The sequence below is a fragment of the Cydia fagiglandana genome, chromosome 3 (assembly GCF_963556715.1).
Source record: "Cydia fagiglandana chromosome 3, ilCydFagi1.1, whole genome shotgun sequence".
Taxonomy (NCBI): domain Eukaryota; kingdom Metazoa; phylum Arthropoda; class Insecta; order Lepidoptera; family Tortricidae; genus Cydia; species Cydia fagiglandana.
Genome location: NC_085934.1, coordinates 571,131 through 586,583, shown reverse-complemented (window position 1 = coordinate 586,583; position 15,453 = coordinate 571,131). Strand labels below are relative to the sequence as shown.

The window sequence follows — 15,453 nt, the reverse complement described above, 5'->3', positions numbered from 1 at the left end:
TTGATGTATTGTTATTATTTTTGCTTGTATGTAAATTCAATGCTGACTGTAAAAGTGCCCTTGTGGCCTATTTGCTGAATAAATGTTTATGTTTGAAGTTTGAAATTAGCAAGCGGGTTCGCGAGGTCTCAAGTTGTACAAGTCATAGAGCTACTAATAATAAGTGTTACCGTTGGAAGCAGCCTTGACTTTCTTCAGAAGCTTGATGTGTTCGGCTGCCGTGAGGCCCCACAGCGGAGGTTTCTCGTCGACACCCTTCAGGATGGTGAAGAAGTTGATCAGCGCGTGGTGGTTGGAGCCGCTGATCTTCGGCCAGAGGCCTTCGCGGATGCTGGAAATGTAACGAACAAATAGCCATGTCAGATAAACGTCAGCCCATACAAAAGTTTACCCAATTGTGCAAGGTTTTCGGCAGAGGGGTACGCTCTTAAAGCCGACTCCGTTTATTAAATGCTCTAAAGGGGCCCACTGATTAACAGTCCGCCGGACGGTGTCAGTTAGAACAAAATTTTGACAGTTCGAACAACTGACAGGCCGATACCGTCCGGCGGACTGTTAATCAGTAGGCGCCTTAAGGTGGACGCAAACCAAAGGAAATCCTGAAAGCATTTACATGTCAGATATTATCACCGAAATGCGTAATTGTAAAAGTATTGCTACTAATAAAGAAAGCTTTTAACCATCATTACCTGAAGCCACTGAATGTATGTAAAGAAACTGACCAAACACAAATATGGCTCACCGAGTATGAGTGGTAGCGTCGCTGCAAGGTAAACTGGACATTAAGCTCGAGAGAGTAGGGTCGCTTTCTGCGTGCTGCAGCCACACTTCTAAGGCGTCCATGTCGTATTTTGAAGCCAGGGAACATGCTAGTTCTAGGTGCTCGGGGTTTGGCGATCTGGGGGCAAAATTGTTAAATTGAGCGTCTCAACCACTGGAAAGTTCCACATCCTCATACAGTTAGCAGCAAAAAGCTGTTCAAAATAACCCGAACCACTTTATTATTAGTTTAGCGAAAATGTTAAAACCCCAGAAAGTTGTGCTTAAAAAGAATGACTTTCATTTTTGCCAGGTTTATAACATTTTTATGACAGGATTATGTAGATTAGACATTTTATCCCTAAATATACAGGTCGTGCCAAAACTATGGGACATCAAGGGAAAGTACCTTAAATATCGTAGTTAGGATATTTTACTGAAAGAAGACGACAAGAAGACATTATTTTAACTTAAAAAACAATTTAAACTGCATTCATAGATTTTTAAATAATTACATGGTTGAACCGGGAATCGAACCCGCTACACGAGAAAAAAAATTACCTTGTAGCTTTATTATGCCTCTCGAAAGGCTTCATCGTAAGGATTACTTTTTGCTAAATAACATAGAGTCAGAAATAAAAGGAAGACCATGAATTTTAACATTCATGACTTGACACACATGACTATGGCGAGGCAACGACGGATTTGCTCTGTTCTGGTCTTCTAGAGTCATTCAGCTGTGTAATACGTTACCTGGCTAGTCTATATTAGACGATCTCCTGCCGGTAGTCAGGGTCGGCCGAGAACAGTAGCCCGTTGACATTGACACCTAGTGCCTTCATCTGGTCCACTTCCCCGCAGCCGCTGAGTTTGGCGAGGCAACGACGGATTTGCTCTGTCCTGGCCTTTTAGAGTCATACAGCTGTGTGATACGTTACCTGGCTAGTCTATAGACGATCTCCTGCCGGTAGTCAGGGTCGGCCGAGAACAGTAATCCATTGACATTGACACCTAGTGCCTTGATCTGGTCCACTTCCCCGCAGCCGCTCAGCTTGGCGAGGCAACGGCGGATCACTTCCATTTGCTCGTCAGACGCGGTCTGGCCTTCGAGAGTCATTCGGGCTAGCTGAAATTAAATATAAACTGATGAGTCTTATTTCTATTTATCTATATGCATGTCTTTCTTTAAGAGATATTGAAATTTTACAAAATCAATCTACTATTAATTCAATTAATTGCAGTTATTACTATTAAATTCATACGCCTCCAGTACGATTTCGGTTACCTAGATCCAAATCCAGGTAATTTTCTACTAGCACATTGGCGTATAGATTGCGTCTATACTAGTGTGTAGAATGTCTGTGTGATTGTGTGTGTAGATTATATCTTTGTTGAATACTTCGACACATTTTAGTATGTACCTAGGATATAACAGGATGTAGTAACAAATGAACAAGTTACTTTCACCTTCGGTGTAGTGTTTGTGTTATTGAGCTATAGTACGGATGACGTAGTCTCGGGCTCACGGGTGGTGGGGCGATGGGCGACAGTCACGTGAGACTCGTTGGTGAGAGCGGACGTGTCGATTCTAGCTACTGGTGACGTAACGAGCCATATACTTGTCCCCCTGTGTGTGTGAGTTCTACACTCGGGATGGGATGTGCAATAATATTATGAACACCTTATACCTTTGCCTTCTATTGTGCAGTTACAAAGTCAGTTCTGGACGACTTTTGAGCGCGGCCTGGGCCATGTTCTGTTCTAAAATAGGTGATCATGTACCTGCTTTTAGTTTGACTCCTAATTAAGACATTATCTTAGGAGTCGAGTTAAAGGACAAAATCTCAAACTCAGCGATAAGAAGAAAAACCCAAGGTTATGGACATACTAAGTCGGATAGACTATCTAAAGTGGGGGTGGACAGGACACATGCTGAGATGCAAATTAGACAAATAGAGCAAACAAGTTACCCTATGGTACCCAAGAGACGGAAGCAGAAAACAAAGATATCCAAAAACAAGATGGGTAGATGAAATCCGCTTAACCTTGGGGCCCTACAGGTCCAGAGTTGCAGAAGACAGAGTACAGTGGAGAAGGTCGGAGGAGGCCTAGGCTAAGAGGCACACCGAACTGCGGGACATTTTGTAGTTTACAAAAAATAACGATAATATAATTTTTCTCAAAAATGGACGGCAAAGTCCACTTTGCCGTGTAAAAAATAGGTCGCGAAGCGCGGAGTTTATGGTCAATCAAAAATTAAAAAGTTAAAAACATTGCAGTTTCGATTTTGGGACTGCAATGTTGCATACAAATTCCATTATTTGTCGAGTTCCAAACTTTTTAAAAGTTGAAATGGCCATATCAAATGAAGGCACAGGCCCATTAAACAGCCAAACAGATTATTAGTACCGCGACTATTTAGCTGTCTCAAATAGGTTGGCGTATTTTCGGCAGAAAAATACACTTCTATTTTTTTATTAAAAAATAAAAAGGCGGCAAGGGCTTTTCTCTGTGAAAATATATACGTGAGAACGTTGCTTTTGTAAAATATTTCTATGATATTTATATTTCTTGCACCATTTTTGAGAAAAGCACTATATATGACTCGGCTGGAAGGCTACTTGCTGGCTTCGGATTCAATTAAACGGACTCCCAAGGTCGTCCGTTTAAAACGAATCCTCAGCCTGCAAATAGCTACTTCCGAGCCTCGACAATAATGTACTATTTCTACTCGTCGACTTTAATTCTTGAATTAAGATTTCGTGTACCAAACTTCTTTCGGAACTTTTAATGTATGAGCTCTCAACTCAACTATAATATTAATGTCGATACAGTTTAGTCAACTATAATGAAATTGACCAATCACAGCTCGCCGCGGTCAAGAGGACGAAACCAAACCATAGCTCAAATTAATTACTTATTTTTGGTTGTATTGTAGGAACAATTGCTTCATAAGTCAGAAACGCACATGTGACACCCTTAATATAGGAACATCCATAGACTACGAAAACCGCTTAGCTCTTTGTTGGTCTCCATAGGCTACGGAGGCTAAAATCGAGAAAAAAAACTGTTTAAAAATTGAATTTAGCGCGGAGCAAGTACCAGGGCGTCATGAGTTACGAGAAGGTGTCGTTGACCAACCCGCCGGGGGGCGCGGGGCGCGGCGGCCGGGGCGCGTACCAGTACGAAGGTATCGCGTATCTTTACTATTATACTTTTGGTTTGGTTTGTTTGTATGATTCTACTAATTTAAAGCGTCATTTTTGTTGACTCGTAGAAAAAGTATTGTATACAATAGTGATATAATCAAGCTTTTCAATCTCGTACCTTACTTAGGCAACTCAGCAAGCTTCGTCGCCTAAACACGGTACTCGACTGAAAAGCTCTGTATTATATCACGATTGTTTATACGACAACGGTTTCACTCACTTGAATTTTTAGTCGCTATTGGCGACATGTTTCGGGCCCGTCGGGGGTCCTTCCTCAGGCTCGAGTGCTCGCGGCGAATTTAAAATATGTCTCACGAAAGTTTAATATCGATTATATCACGATTGTATAAAATACTAATTTAAAATCGGAAATAAAAGGCTATATAGATAGATGTACCTGCTTCGGTTTGGTGAGGTACACATTGTCCCTGAGTTCAGGCGCGGAGCACTCCAGCACGTTGGCGTACAGGGCGGCGCTGAGGGCGGCGCGGCCGTGGCGGCGCTGCCACAGGCGGGCGTCGCGCGCCGCGCGCAGCAGGCACGCCACGCTCAAGGCTGTGTCCTTGTTCAGGAGCTCCTCCGCTACTTTCTGCACCACTGGGGAAATATACATACATACATACATATAATCACGCCTATTTCCCGGAGGGGTAGGCAGAGACCACGGATTTCCACTTGCTACGATCCTGACATACCTCTTTCTCTTCCTTCACATTCATAACATTCCTCATACACGCTCGCCGGTTTAGAGTGCTCTTGACCTGACCTTTCTTCAGGATTTCCCCGAAAAAATAATTTTGTGGAAATATAATGATGAATATCATTGATATACGCATGGAAAAAAGAGAGGGACGCCTTTTCCCAGTAGTGGGACACAATAAGCTAAATATTAATGAATATACCGCTCAACAATTTATTATCAGCACGTGCAAGTAACTGGACAGAAGTAAGCGACCGCGAATACGAAATAAATTCTTCTAAGTTTTCCCGCTAAGAGTACCAATAATCTGTTTGTGTTTAAACAAGGTACAGTAATACGGAAACGTACGAACGTGTCTTGTTATTTCAGTCGGTCTCTGTACAAAAAGTATCAAGGTTGATTGAAGTAGCATGACCAGAGAGCGCAACTTTGGTGCCGATGACGTCATTATGACGTTAAGTCGCATACATATAGGATGTTTTTTTAAAACAACATTGTAACACCTCAATGATTCTTAATAATGATAAATATACAATTATATATATATATATATATATATATATATATATATATATATATATATATATATATATATATATATATATAATTGTTTATTTATAAAAATGCGTGGTAATTTACACAAAAAATAATGTAAACATTAAAAAACGATACGAAACGATCTCCTTCTTCTATATTGCTTGCTTTTGCTGTTAAATTTTGGTCACATTTTTTCATTTTTTACAATCAGAAAAGGAAATTTCTGCAAATACGGCTGCAAAGACTCCATAGCGACTTCAAACAATAATATTTCGGTTACATTTTACTAATAAAAAAATAAGTAAATAGTAATTGGTTGTCATTTCCAACAATCTTGTTTTTAACATGACAAAGACAGTTAGTTATGTTTTTATACGTGGCCATTACGTATAAAAACTCTCAACTCAAGTTTCAATATCAGTAAACTAAAGAGGCGAATAAGTGGTTATTTGTTTAAGTATCTATAATCTAGATAACAACACTCTGTATTTAGCTTCACGTCATACGTCTGTCATCGGCACCAAAGTTGCGCTCTCTGAGCATGACAAATACGAACGTTTCTAGGAAAATAGTTTCTAAAACAATTATACACTACAACTGTAATCACATGTATACCTTCGCCTTCTAGTTGGGGTGTGCAGTTGTCCAGACAGTTCTGCACGTAGTACCACTTGAGCACGGCCTGGGCCACGCCCTGCTCGTGCGGGTTGGGGGCGCTGAACGTGGTGTAGTTGTAGTAGCTGTCTGACGTCTTGTGCTCGGGGTAGAGGGTGCGGTAGAACTCTTGGCAGTAGATGGAGTGGTCGGATGCGTCGGTTGGTTGAGGCCTTGTGTCGCTGAAAACACATAAACAACTTACGATATGTTCTGTCGGCTATCCCAATAGGAATATTCTTCTTTAAGAGATGGAGGGACTTCAAAAAAAACTAGCTTCTTAATTCGACATGGTATGGTTTCTGCGTCAGCTTCAAGCCGATAATTGGCAGGAAACGGCGCAGGATCGGAAAAAGTGGCGTGCTCTCGTTTCGGAGGCCAAGATCCTCTTTGGATCGCTGAGCCATATTAGTTAGTTAATTCGACATGATTTTGAAGACATCAGGACCGATTTAAAGGTAAAGTATTTATAATAAACCATACTATGTTATTACACAAATTATACGAACTCGGTATACACGGCGATCTCTACAGGTGGATTGAATCCTATATCCAAAACCGATGCCAGGCAGTATCACTGAGGGGCTATACTTCCAGATACTTAACCATTGATTCAGGGGTCCCTCAAGGCTCTCATTTAGGACCGCTGTTATTTATCCTATATGTTAACGACATGGGTTCATCATTTTCTAGTTCTAAACATCTAGTCTAGTTATGCAGACGACACAAAAATTTACAAAATCATAAAAACAAAGAACGACTGCCTGGACATGCAACGTGATCTTGATAGCTTTGCCACATATTGCGGTTATAACCAATTACTTCTAAACCCTGACAAATGCAACTGTATTACTTTCACTCGTAAACGAAGTCCGCTTCTTTTCAATTATAATTTTTCAGGAAAGGTCATAAATAGAGTCACAAAGATTCGAGATCTTGGCATTATTTTAGATTCTAAGCTCAATTTCATTTCACACATAGACCACATCACCACGAAGGCCTACAAGAAATTGGGTCTGATACTTATACTATCTCAGCCATTTAAAGATCCAAACACCTTAAAAGTATTATACTCCTCTTATGTTCGTAGCATTTTAGAATTCGGTAGCGTTGTCTGGACCCCTCAATATACCGTTCATATAAAAAGAATTGAAAAAATTCAAAACAAGTTATTAAAGTCGCTCCACTTCCGCCACGGTTTAAACATGTCAGAGAATAGCACACACCGTCGTGGTCTTGGGCCACTAGAAAAAAGACGTGTATTTATAGATCAAATGTTTCTTTATAAACTCCTAAATAGCCTCATTGATTCTTCCACTCTTCTTGAAAAAATTGTTTTTAAGTTGCCGCGTCGTATTCCCACTCGTCACCCCCAAACATTCCATATCAGCTTTTGTAGTTCTAATCCCATCAAAAACATAAATGTAAAAAAGGAGAGCCAAGTTCAATACAAAAATTATGCTTGGCTGTGGGGTTCGCCGCAAAAAGAATGGAAATCTAAATGAGTGCCAAGTTCTATGCAGAATCCAAATATGTATTTATAGGAACAAAATAACATTATAAACAAGTATTAAACTCTATTTCTTTGCTTTATTGGATACATATAACAATTGCTGTTATTTAAAAAAAATGCGAGATCTTAAAGCAGGTTAGATTTGACTTGGCCAGTTTTCATTACATCAGTCATTTTATAAAGTTATTCAACATATATATTTTGTAATTCTGATAAAAACTGGCCAAGCCAAATCTAACCTACTTTAAGATCTCACATTTTTTTTAAATAACAGCAATTGTTATATGTATCCAATAAAGCAAAGAAATAGAGTTTAATACTTGTTTATAATGTTATTTTGTTCCTATAAATACATATTTGGATTCTGCATAGAACTTGGCACTCATTTAGATTTCCATTCTTTTTGCGGCGAACCCCACAGCCAAGCATATTTTTTGTATTGAACTTGGCTCTCCTTTTTTACATTTATGTTTTTGACGGGATATCAATACTTTTTGTAAAGAAAACTAGACAGGTATTGAGATTTAATGTTTTTTCTTGTGTTTCCGCTGCATGTTTTTTACTTCTGTTCTTTGTATTCATTATGTGGTGCCGCGCGCCGCCAACGACACACCGTTGGCCGGTTGTTTAGCGCGTATTACAGGTTTTTTGTATGGGGACCCCCCCTATTTTTTAACTTTTTTTATTTTTAGATTTTTTCCTACGCTTACACACAATTACCGAGCTGGATTCCAAATTTCATCCTTCTAGGTCATCTGGAAGTAGGTTAGGTTTAGGTACTATATGTCAGTCACAATAAAAAAGAAATTTGTATGGGGACCCCCCCTATTTATTAACTTTTTTTTGTTTTTAGATTTTTTCCTACGCTTACACACAATAACCGAGCTGGATTCCAAATTTCATCCTTCTAGGTCATCTGGAAGTAGGTTAGGTTTAGGTACTTATATGTCAGTCACAATAAAAAATGGTTTTTTTGTATGGGGACCCCCCTATTTTATAACTTTTTTTTTATTTTTAGATTTTTTCCTACGCTTTCACACAATAACTGCGCTGGATTCCAAATTTCATCCTTCTAGGTCATCTGGAAGTAGGTTAGGTTTAGGTACTATAAGTCTGTCAGTCAGTCTTAAAATTTACGACTTTTTGACCTTCATATCTTTATAACCGTTTGAGCTAGCTTCATGAAATTTGGGCTTCTAGATGTCTTTATGGATATAATTAAACACACGTAGTTTTATGTGTTTACGTTAAAGATTTTTTGAGTTATAGAAGGGTCAAAAGTGGCACCAAGTGGTTCGTGTAATATTACACTTGGCGCTGGCTAGCCAGTTCCTTTGCTTGAACTTGGCTTGACACGCTGCCGCGTGTCTAGATTTCGCCAAAAATACTTTCTTTAGACGAGCCTGTCAAAATTATAATGTTAACTTCATAAATCTAGATATCATCTCATTGTCTTTCGGTAAATATAGTAGTGGTCTGCGGAGCCAAATATTTCCATAACAGTGTAATGTTATTACATACTTAGTTTTAAAAAAAAGTCATAGTTTTAAAGTCTTATGAAATGTATGTACTTACGTCTGTAAGCATGATCGATACTTGGTACTTTATGAGTTGTGTATCCAATTGTTACTTCTGTGCATCTTCCTATTTATAGGCAGAACCGAACTAGCCCTGTTTCTACTTATTATCAATATCATTATTTTATATTTAATGGAACTATAGGTCTTTATTGTATATCTGCAAGCTTAAACATATTTGTATGCGACTGTTTGTTTCCTAAATAAATTAAAAAAAAAAAAAAAAACTCGCGCTTATCTCTCGGGAGCATCGTTTAGTGAAATGGAAGTATTTATGAATGACAGAACAGAAATTTTTAACACTCCATGTATTTCCATCATTCATACTTCAACAACTCAAAAACATAATTTACTAAGTAAACACACTTAAATTAAAATCATAGTCATATCAATAAAACAAAAACAAATCATATTATGAAGTTATAAAAAGAGACAGCAGAAAAAAAGAAATACCTACAATTTAAAATAATAGAAAATGTCTAATCAATTTAGTAATCCAGTTATTTAAAAAATCTGTAAACGAAACGGGAAACTTACCCCCCGGAGAACTTGTTTTGGAATGTGTCCAGCAGATAGTTGAACAGGGGCACCTTTTTCTCAACCGGAGCCACCAGGTCCTTTTTCTCGATCACGGGCTACAACACACACGAAAAGCCCTAAGTTCAAATAATGGACTTTGTCACATGTTTTTAAAGTTCGAAGTTGCTTACAACTATGTTTCATTGAAAGTTTGGAGTGCTGTCGACCTACGTCGACGTTTTTTCTTATCGTTAGTTTTTTCTGTTGATTTTTTATTAGATCATACATAGATTTCAGCACCCCGACTTCGCACGGGTTAACAAATTATGCATTTAAACCTTCCTCAAGAATCACTTTATTGATAGGTGAATACCGTATAAAAATCCGTTCAGTAGTTTTTGAGTTTATCGCGAACAAACAAACAAACATACAAACAAACAGACGCGGTGGAGGACTTTGTTTTATAAGATGTAGTGTTTTTTACGGCTTTGGACAGAGTAGCATGGCGGTCTTTGGTGTCGGAGGCCAAGATCCACTTCGGGTCGTTGCGCCACAGCAGTAAGTAAGTAAGTGTTTTTTTTATACAAGAAATATTAATTATAGTTTATAATGAATAAAATTTATAATAAAAACGAGGGGAGGCCTTTGCCCTGCAGTGGGACACCAAGTAGGCTAGAAAAAAAAAAATGAATTAATGAAGTTGGTGCGAGACAAAAGGTCGCGACTGACCGTGGTGATGGCGTCAGCAAACTCGTCGTCAGTAGAGGGCCAGCGCTCCGCGAGGCTCGCGTGCTCGCGCGCCGCCGCCGCCGTCTGCTGCAGACCCTCCAGCTCAAGCGACAGTCTGAACAAAATCATCGGTTACATTACAAGTTCACATTCAACCATCAAATGAAGAGGAAGTAAATCTTTCTTCTGTATCACACAAATTAAGTAAAAAATAAACGACGATGACTCGATATTGTTGTAGAAACATAACTCTACACCTTCCCAATAATATTTTCATCACACTTGCTCGGAAAAGATGTATTTACACGTAGGGCTTGCGGGCGGAAAATTGAAATTTTCGCCCTAGGGCGGAAAAAATCTTTTCCGAGCAAGTGTGATGAAAAACACTTATTTACACGTAGGGCTTGCGGGCGGGAAATTGAAATTTTCGCCCTAGGGCGGAAAAGTGTTTTATACAGAAGTTTGTTTTTATTAATTCTCCTTTTTTTCCTTACAAGTGTGATGAAAAACATTGTGTGTGCCACGGGCGGTAAAGAAATTCCGAACTCGTGAACATTTTAAGCCCTCGCTTCGCGTCGGGCTTAAAATTGACACTCGTTCGTAATTTCTTATTTCCCGCCCTTAATACACAATGTACTATTTCTTCCTAGCCTAGTCGGTAGTGCCGACGAAGCAGGAGGTCCCAGGTTCGAATCCTGGTAAAGGCATTTATTTGTGTGTTTCTGACAAATACTTTCCTGAGTTATGGACGTTTTTATGTATATAAATGTATTTATATATAATTATATATTATATCGTTGTCAATACCGACACGAGCCTTATCGAGCTTACCGTGGGACTAGATTGCTCTGTTTAAAATAGTCCTATAATATTTATTTATTTTTTTATTTATAATTGAGATCATTGTAAAGACTCACCTATCTCTCAGGATCTCTTCAATAGCCTTCGGGTCGGCGTAGGTAGCGGCGGCGGCATACAAGTCCCTCCTGGCGTTAGTGTCGGCGTGGGCGTGAGCATTCTTCGCTACATGAGCTAACAGCGGAGCGGCCGGGGCGCAGCGCAGCGCGGCGAGGCGGCGCGCGGCGCCCGCGGCCGCCGCCAGCCCGCCCAAGCCGCAAGAGATGGCCGCCCGGGCTACTAGTTGCAGGACGAGGCCTTCCCTGAGGAAGTGTATTTCTATTAATCGACTTTCAACCTCACCGCTTTGGTTTAAAGTTATAAATAACTTGACTGAAGTTTCGTAAAAAGCGACTCGACTAGAATTGAACGGAACCTAAATACAGGATAATTAAGGAAACGTGAGCGGGATCGACAATCTTAACATCCTTACTTATTTAGTTACACAAACGGATCTACCGCGATATAATCTAATTGTTTTTTCCTTAAATTTCGGCACCACAGCTGGTGCAACTCAGCTGAAACGTCAGAATTTAGGGTAAAAAAAAACAATGAAATTATATCACGGTAGACCCGTTTGTGTAATTAAATATGTGTACAAAACGTGAGAGTTTAAAGTGGTATATCCTTACTTTATTTCCGTTGGCATCCAAAAATGTGATCGCTCCTCTACACGATGGGCCAACGCCGGCCACTCCAAGGGACACATTTATGCGTTAGAGGGAGCAAGTGATATTGCTATCTCATTCTACCGCATGGCTGCGTCCCTTGGAGTGGCCGGCGTTGGCCCATCGTGTAGAGGAGCCACGATATAATTACCTGGCTTGGTCGTCGTCACCAGCGACTCGCAGTAGCTTGGCGAGCTTCAACAGTTTGCTGCTCGCCATGTAAGCGTTCGGGTCCGACTGCAGACACTTCTCGATCAGCGTCAGTCTATCTTCGCACAGGCGAACTAAAAGAACAAGGTTTTTAAATGATAAAACCGACTTCAAAAAGGATAAAATAAAGTATCATTCCGTTCTAAATGCGCTTACAATACGTTTGAAGTCGGTGCCAAGCCAATTCTTAAAAGTCCTATCCTTTAAGTCTATCCTTTTTGAAGTCGACCCGTAACTTAGGGTCGCCGGGGTGTTGCTAGTATGTCAGATAACTTGATTACCTTGAATGGGAAGTATGTCCAAGTTGAAAGCGCTCAGTATTTCCAGCGAAGCGATGAGATCTAATTCCTTCTGTATCTCTTCGTTTTCGTCTTGGATCAGGGACAAAGCGCATCTGAGAAAAGAAAATCTTTTACTTTTAAACGAGCTGTTCTTGTATATTTATTTATTTATATATATATTTTAGGGATCTCGGAAACGGCTCTAATAATTTCGATGAAATTTGCTATATGGAGGTTTTGGGGGGCGAAAAAACGATCTAGCTAGATCTTAGCTCCGAGAAAATGTGCATTTTAGAGTATTCATATATTTTCTGAACAAAGCCCCAGATATTATTACTAAACTGCCAAATAGTATACTATATAAGCCCTATAAGGGCATAAAGTACCCTATTTTATCCGATATCCGATGCAATTTACTGACGACCTGCAACCGTTATAGTATTTTCTGCAACCGTTGTTTAAGAGACAACGAAAGTTGTGTTGTTGTTGGACCTCGTATGCCAAGCACGAACGTCGTCTTAACGCTTTCCACATGCGCTGCATCCGGAACATTTTGGGCATACACTGGAAGGATAGGGTCACAAACGAGAGGGTGCTTGAGATTGCTCAGCTGCCCAGCCTCTTTGCGCTGCTAAAGCAGAGACGCTTACGTTGGCTGGGGCATGTGCATCGAATGCAACCTTCTCGTTTACCGCGGCGTGTTTTGCTTGGTGCCATAGCTGATGCCAAGAGAAGCGTCGGTCGGCCAATGTTACGACATAAGGATTGCGCCAAGCGAGACATGCTCGCCTTCAACATCCCGGTACATAAATGGGAGGAACTTGCCGAGGACAGAGTCAAGTGGCGCAAACTGGTTTTTGACGGGCGTAAAATTCACGATGACGCTTGGTTTAAGACACTCGCAAGTAAGCGAGCCAAGCGACATCAGCCCAACACATGTTCACCACGGGCACATTACACCTGCCAGGCCTGTGGGCGTGTTTGCCGCTCCCGTATTGGCTTACACAGCCACGAAAAACGTTGTCTCCCTACCTGACACTGTTTGTATAGTCTGTAATAGACTCGAAGGCCGATGATGATGATGATGATGTTTAAGAGAGGTCAAAAAAGGCGAGTGGCGTGAGTAACAATTTGAGGCGAAGCCGAAAATTGTTAATAAAGACGCCACGAATATTTTTTGACTCAGTTAAACAACGTTGCATACGATACTTTTTCTACGACCGAGCACTTACTTTGAAATAAAATTGAAAATTTACAAATCTTTTTAATTCAAGAAGTATAGCTGGTCAAGCAAATCTTGTCAGTAAAAAAAGGCGCGAAATTGAAATTTTCTATGGGACAATATCCCATCGCGCCTACATTTTTCAAATTTGCCGCCTTTTTCTACTGACAAGATCTGCTTGACCAAGTATAGCAAAAATGGAGGGTACGCGCGGGAAAAGAATGAATGAATGAATGAATGAAATTAAAAAATAAAACATGTCTATGATTCACTTAATTGTCAGAGATGACGTTTAAAATAAGGTTGGCAACACTGTATTTCATTCAATATTTTTTAAGTGTCATTCAGTATCATTACACGAAGTATCGTAAAATCGCCAAAAAGATAACTATAAGGTAGGGTGTTAAAAGTGTGTGCACGACCTTTTAAATGACAAATAAAAGTACGGGAGTAGAAAAAAGTATAAAACGTCGATTGAAAAGAATAGAATATGAATATATGCAAGTATTTATTGTAATATTTAAATATTTAAGGTTAATTTACTGTACTATTTAATGAGAAAAAAATGAGCACTCGGGCCAGCGCTCGGCCGTGTGGGAAGGGGAGGGATAAAGTCGCTTAATAAGCAAGTCAGAGGGCCAGAGCCACACGGCGAATACTCAAGGCCCGAGAAGGCCGACGGCCGAGCTCCGCGGAGGATCGAACGGAAGGCCCGGAGCGGCTAAAGTCCATTCCAATAGAACTTGCTAACTTTGTAAACAAAAGACGTAACTTTGTTTTGTCACTGTTTCTCCTTGAATTTTCACATCATCTCATCAAACACCATTGGAACACATACACTATACACTATTAAAGCGGTCGTTACCGTAAAATACAACAATATATATATAACTGTATCTTGGATATTTCATTAAAAGTTTAAAATGGTTTCATAAGTTAGGTTATTAGGCCCTGATGTAATGACGTTTTTGTTTCTTTTACATTCTGCAATTGTCTATGATGGGTAGTGTTGTGACTAAAGTTGGTGATATACTCGTAAAGCCGCTACACACTACGCGACACACGGTCTGTACCTGCCAACGCGGTTATATACACTACGCGGTAGTTTGACAATTTTTTTTTCCTCTGATCGTGAAGAATCGTGATTAAACAAATTAAAAATAAGTATCTACTTGTTTTTTACTTTCGGTATTTAATTATTCGATATGGTTTGACATAAAAACCGGGCAAGTGCGACTCGGACTCGCGCACGAAGGGTTCCGCAACATAAAGTAAAAAAAAAAACCGGACAAGTGCGAGTCGGACTCGCACACGAAGGGTTCCGTACCATAAAGCAAAAAAAAAAACGGAAAAGAAAACGGTCACCCATCCAAGAACTGACCACGCCCGACGTTGCTTAACTTTGGTCAAAAATCACGTTTGCTGTATGGAAGCCCCACTTAAATCTTTATTTTATTCTGTTTTTAGTATTTGTTGTTATAGCGGCAACAGAAATACATCATCTGTGAAAATTTCAACTGTCTAGCTATCACGGTTCGTGAGATACAGCCTGGTGACAGACAGACGGACAGACGGACAGACGGACGGACGGACGGACAGCGAAGTCTTAGTAATAGGGTCCCGTTTTACCCTTTGGGTACGGAACCCTAAAAAACGGAAAAAATGCAAAAAGAAAACGGTCACCCATCCAAGTACTGACCACGCGCGACGTTGCTTAACTTTGGTCAAAAATCACGTTTGCTGTATGGGAGCCCCACTTAAATCTTTATTTTATTCTGTTTTTAGTATTTCTTGTTATAGCGGCAACAGAAATACAACATCTGTGAAAATTTCAACTGTCTAGCTATCACGGTTCGTGAGATACAGCCTGGTGACAGACAGACGGACGGACAGCGAAGTCTTAGTAATAGGGTCCCGTTTTACCCTTTGGGTACGGAACCCTAAAAATGGTAACACACTATCGCACCGCACCACGACC

The 15,453-nt window shown here is 40.1% G+C and overlaps 2 protein-coding genes across 2 annotated transcripts in view; both read right to left on the bottom strand.

The window, feature by feature from the left end:
- LOC134679800 (NBAS subunit of NRZ tethering complex-like) overlaps nt 1-15,453 on the bottom strand; it is a 56,213-nt gene that overhangs the window by 18,233 nt on the left and 22,527 nt on the right. Inside the window, exons 23-32 of the mRNA XM_063538688.1 lie at nt 12,254-12,366; nt 11,914-12,046; nt 11,115-11,357; nt 10,198-10,312; nt 9,487-9,584; nt 5,821-6,041; nt 4,366-4,565; nt 1,698-1,885; nt 743-898; nt 171-331 (exon numbers count right to left, since the gene is read on the bottom strand). Of these exons, the coding sequence (XP_063394758.1) occupies nt 171-331; nt 743-898; nt 1,698-1,885; nt 4,366-4,565; nt 5,821-6,041; nt 9,487-9,584; nt 10,198-10,312; nt 11,115-11,357; nt 11,914-12,046; nt 12,254-12,366 (1,628 nt within the window). The remainder of the gene's footprint in view (nt 1-170; nt 332-742; nt 899-1,697; nt 1,886-4,365; nt 4,566-5,820; nt 6,042-9,486; nt 9,585-10,197; nt 10,313-11,114; nt 11,358-11,913; nt 12,047-12,253; nt 12,367-15,453) is intronic.
- LOC134679797 (coiled-coil domain-containing protein 124) overlaps nt 1-15,453 on the bottom strand; it is a 108,078-nt gene that overhangs the window by 86,635 nt on the left and 5,990 nt on the right. The window lies entirely within an intron of this gene.